This window comes from Pecten maximus, unplaced genomic scaffold (assembly GCF_902652985.1).
Source record: "Pecten maximus unplaced genomic scaffold, xPecMax1.1, whole genome shotgun sequence".
Lineage (NCBI taxonomy): Eukaryota > Metazoa > Mollusca > Bivalvia > Pectinida > Pectinidae > Pecten > Pecten maximus.
Window position 1 is genome coordinate 898 of NW_022982092.1, and position 4,868 is coordinate 5,765.

The 4,868-nt window shown below is 33.1% G+C and overlaps 1 protein-coding gene across 1 annotated transcript; it reads left to right on the forward strand.

Moving 5' to 3' along the window:
* Nucleotides 1–1,098: 1,098 nt before the first annotated feature.
* Nucleotides 1,099–4,123, forward strand: LOC117320350. The gene is made up of 3 exons (XM_033874958.1): nucleotides 1,099–1,200; nucleotides 3,243–3,455; nucleotides 3,948–4,123. The coding sequence occupies exons 1-3, from the start codon at nucleotides 1,168–1,170 to the stop codon at nucleotides 4,101–4,103; spliced, it is 402 nt and encodes a 133-aa protein (XP_033730849.1). The 5' UTR covers nucleotides 1,099–1,167; the 3' UTR covers nucleotides 4,104–4,123.
* The last annotated feature ends 745 nt before the right edge of the window (nucleotides 4,124–4,868 follow it).

A 4,868-nucleotide genomic window follows, 5' to 3' on the forward strand; every position in this document is an offset into this window, starting at 1 on the left:
TCTCAGAAAGTATCAGATGGTCCTTCTAAACTAACTTAACGCAATGGTTATCTATTTTGAGTCAGAATGTCAAAGTAACTTATATTAAATAGACTGCGTCCCTACTGACATTGCCTTGGATTTATATGTCAAAGGTCAAACGTTTAGGTCATTAGCTGTACATTTAACTTAAAAATGTAACTTAGTTTGTTTCTGATTAATAACTTAGTTCCCTTTCATAGATCCCTCTCTTCAAATCACAATTTCTGTGCAGTTAACATGTAATTAATCCAAATCAAACTTGGCAGATTAACTTCAAATTTAATTAACACTGGTTCATTACCAGATAATTATAAGTGCTTGCTCCGATTCAATCAAAAGTTGAAGGTTGTTATTACCATCTTAACAATTTGACCCCTTGATTTTGTTAGTAAACCAGAAGAAGTCATTTAACAAATTTGACACTAGTGACCTTGAATGCTGGTCAAAGACATTTCTTGCCGATTTTGTCGGGCGCCATCCCAGAAACCTATACCAGTCTAATATCTTGATTCTACATGTAGATTGTTTTAAATAACGACCCCTGTGACTTTGACCATGCACCAGTGTCGTTTCTTTCCGAAAATTTCAGGGGCTCCATCACAGGAATTAACCTATCAGCCATGGAATGTCATAATCCTAGGCCTTTTGGTTTTTGAGAATTAAGTCATTGTACATGTATATCAGATCTGATATACACGTCTCTCTTTCAAGGGAAATAATACTAATAAAAATGACGGCAGATCGCCAGTTGACGCCGTACAACAGACTGGCAACAGACAGATGACAGATGCCACACCAGAGCATGACAGCTTACTTGACTTTTAAAAAAAGTGTTACGCTTTATAATGGCTTAGATCTAACAAAAGTCTACTCTTCTCCCTTTAATTTTTATTTCGTTTTCATATTTTCGTTTTTCTTGACAAGTTATGCTCGATCATGTTAATGCGATAATGATATATTAATCCTCATCGAGTTCTTTTCTTAGTGAAAACAAACTTGTATTCGACCAATAAAAATAATTTAAGTCTTCTGTTCCGTTTGTTGATAACTTTCAAAATTAGTAAAACCGGCAATGTGCTTGGCGGAAATGACGTCATTGTCAAGGGAATTATGTAAACAAAAGGAAAGGAAAGGTCCTACATCAAAATGATTATCTACGTGGAAAGCAAAGCGTTTCCAGTAAGTCAACTAGTGTTTCAAGAATTATCATGATTCCATGTTACGAAATATCGACATGTCATCGTTTGTTTGAACTCTAAAATATTGTTAAATAGAAATAAATGTTGACTTTGAAAAGTGGTCATCTCGCCCCCAAATAACGTTATATCGTCTTGATTTGGGGCACCTGTACTTCACAAAGAGACCTGTAGATGTATATATGTTAACAAAATTAACCACAAATAAAGAACAATCATATATATGTATTTCTACGTTATTTTATCATGTAAAAAATACACCCCTTTGTGTTCTGCTTGTAGGCTATTTCACAGTTTGAACCACATTCCATCCTCTGATTTCAAAACAGTGAAAGTTGATCATTTCCGCATTTGTTTATGTCACTGTAAAATAGGTTCTATTGGACTGATGATGTGATAAACACCACGCAAACACATAAAACATCTTTTATTTTACTATAATGTCCTAATGTACATATATTTATATGATTTCATTACAATTTGATAAGATATGCACAGTACACCATATACAGTTGAGTGTAAACTAACCTTTACACCTAGTGCACTACGTTTAAAATAGTAGTGCACTACATTTAAACTACAGGTAAACTAGTAGTACACTACAACCTAAGATGCGATGAACAGCAAAACCCCCATACATGTAATGGGCAGTACCCAAGGCTACCTGTGATTTTTACCTGTACTGTATATATAAGGCTATCTAGCAGTTATATTCAAAGAGTTATTAAAAAGGTTTTGGAAGTTTAGTTTGATGTTATACATGTATTTCAACCTTTCTATTCTTGTTAATTATACACTGTAACTACGTTAAGACAAATTTACTTTATAAATCCTTTAACTAAGTTAAATTGTTCAAGCCAAGTTTCATTTATCTTTTGGTTCTTTATATTTTGAAATGATTAATTAGTTATATACTTCACATGTATAATTCCAGTAATTTTGTTTTCATCACATGAAATATATAATAAAACATTTGAAAACAATTATCGTTACTTGAACATTTTCAATTTGATACATTTAATTTTTATTGTAGTTTTAATTTCAGATTAAATTAAGCAGCATATTCATAATTTCATTTTTGATGTGATATTATGCTTATTAAAACCTTATTCAGCCCATAATATATATGTTGTACATTCTATGTGTATACATCCTATGCTTAAAGTCAGAAACCTGAACACATAAAGAAATTGATTAAACATTGATTTAATATGTAAAGAAAGAGATTCTTTGAATGTACTGGTAATTAAGTGATCATAACAGTTCTACATTTCAAAATTTTAAGTTTATCAAAGGTACATGTTACTTGTAATACACCTTCCATCTTCCTTTGCTGAAAAAGTTGAAATTTATGTACATGTATGTACCTGTGTGCAGGTATCTAATACTTTAAAGATCTAACATATTGGATCTGATTCCAGGTACATGTATCAGTTCAGGTAACACAAGCATGTCCTGAGAGTACCAATTATACATACAGGTACATGTACATAACTTGGTGTGTAGATATTATATGTCTCTTACAGAACATAAACCTTAATTTTACACTTTAATGAAATCTTTAAAAAAAAAATAATGATAAAAAACCCACTACAAATCCAATTGATAGAGTTTTAGTTTCTCTTGTGCAATATATCACATAAGAACCGCAGCCAATTTTATTTTCAGTTAATTTTAGATAAAATTTTATCAACATTTAAATATACCTGGTAAAGTCAGGATGACAGAAATAAGGCAGTCAATTTACACAGGTCTGTATATGTAACAACTACAGGTATCTAACACAGGTGTCCAGTGGCACTGTCCATTACCTGTATAGGGGGATTTGTGGTCACACCTGACTGGGCGTAGTGCACTACTAGTTTACCTGTAACTTAAATGTAGTGCACTACTAGTTTAAACGTAGTGCACTAGGAGTGCACTAGGGTGTAAAGGTTAGCTTACACTCAACTGTATTAATGATGTTTTAAAAACTTGAGTAAAATGGAATGAATTTATTTCTAAATTGTACAAAAAAATTTTCAGTGTAAGACGTTTCTGGCTGTAGTCAAGCCATCAGACAAGATTGCCCGAATCCGAGCACATCTGTTACATATACTATATGACATAGGCCGTGAGGACCTCCAGTTTAAACTACGCTACAAGGGCCAGTACCTGCGAGACGCCTTCTTCATTGAAGACTATGAAATTCCAGAGAATGCTGTCATCAAAATGCTGCCTGTCGCGAAAAGGAATGATGTAAATATTCATTTTGTGCTTTCGTGTTTTCTTTTTGTTTATTTAGGAAACTGACTGCAATACCGAGATTTGTAGATACAAAATGAAATAGTCATTATTTATATCATGCTGGTAAGAGTTTTGCTGCTTGAGGAAGACTTTTTATGTGTCGTTCAACAGGTAGAACATTAGATTAGTAAGCCTATGGATACAGTCTTGATCTCGAGTAAAAGCATTGAAAAATTAATGACAATTGCTGTGTAGATACATAATTGTACATAAGATATTGGAAATTTGGACAATAATACAGCAGTAAAAGAGTTATAGATGGTAATAATCCTCGTTACCAGGTGTCCTATGTCAATCTGATGGAGGATGGCTGGGCATCTGTTGAATTTTTCCTGATGTAAGTTTTAGGTAATTCTCTTAACAACTGGTTCTATACTAAATTACGACTTAGATTTATTTTTGGTTTTGTTGCCTACATACATCTCTTGGTTTGTTTTACCACAGACGATGCTGGACATCCGGTCCATTGCCAGTACCATGACGATTAGTGTGGATGCTATATCAACATCAGGACAACAGGACGTAAAGGTGGAGCTGTTTAAGGAAATCAAAGAGTTCATTAGACGAGAGAAGATGATCATGGCCTTTGATGTAGGTTGATCAGACTCACACTGAGTTAAGCAGGGTTTTTTTCTTGTAGTTTTGAGAAATTGCCACATGGCAGAAATTTTTTATGTTCGTCAAAAGAAAATTAGTATAAAAATTCAGACACATAGATTTCAGGTCAATACAGTTCATCACACAATTTTTTTTATTTTTTTTTTAAATTCTGATGACTTTATTAGGAAAAATGATCAGTTTACACAATTGTGTTTGGACCCTAATATATAGAAATGTAAAACACTGTATTACCTAAGTATACTCCTATGATATCTAGAGGCTTTTGAAACATTGGAGTTACAAGAGCATCTTAAATTTAACACAATTTACTAAAATGTGTTTTCTTCATAAACTTGCATTTGATGAATTATGCTTTGATTTTCTTTGGTGTGACATTAATATATCAGGCCATGATCACTGACATTCCTTATTTCAGGCCATGATCTCTGACATTCCTTATTTTAGGTCATGATCTCTATGACATTCTTTATTTCAGGCCATGATCTCTGACATTCCTTATTTTAGGCCATGATCTATGACATTCTTTATTTCAGGCCATGATCTATATGACATCCCTTATTTCAGGCCATGATCTCTATGACATCCCTTATTTCAGGCCATGATCTCTGACATTCCTTATTTTAGGCCATGATCTCTGACATTCCTTATTTCAGGTCATGATCTCTGAAATTCCTTATTTCAGGTCATGATCTCTGACATTCCTTCTTTCAGGTCATGATCTCTATGATTTTCCTTATTAGTCAT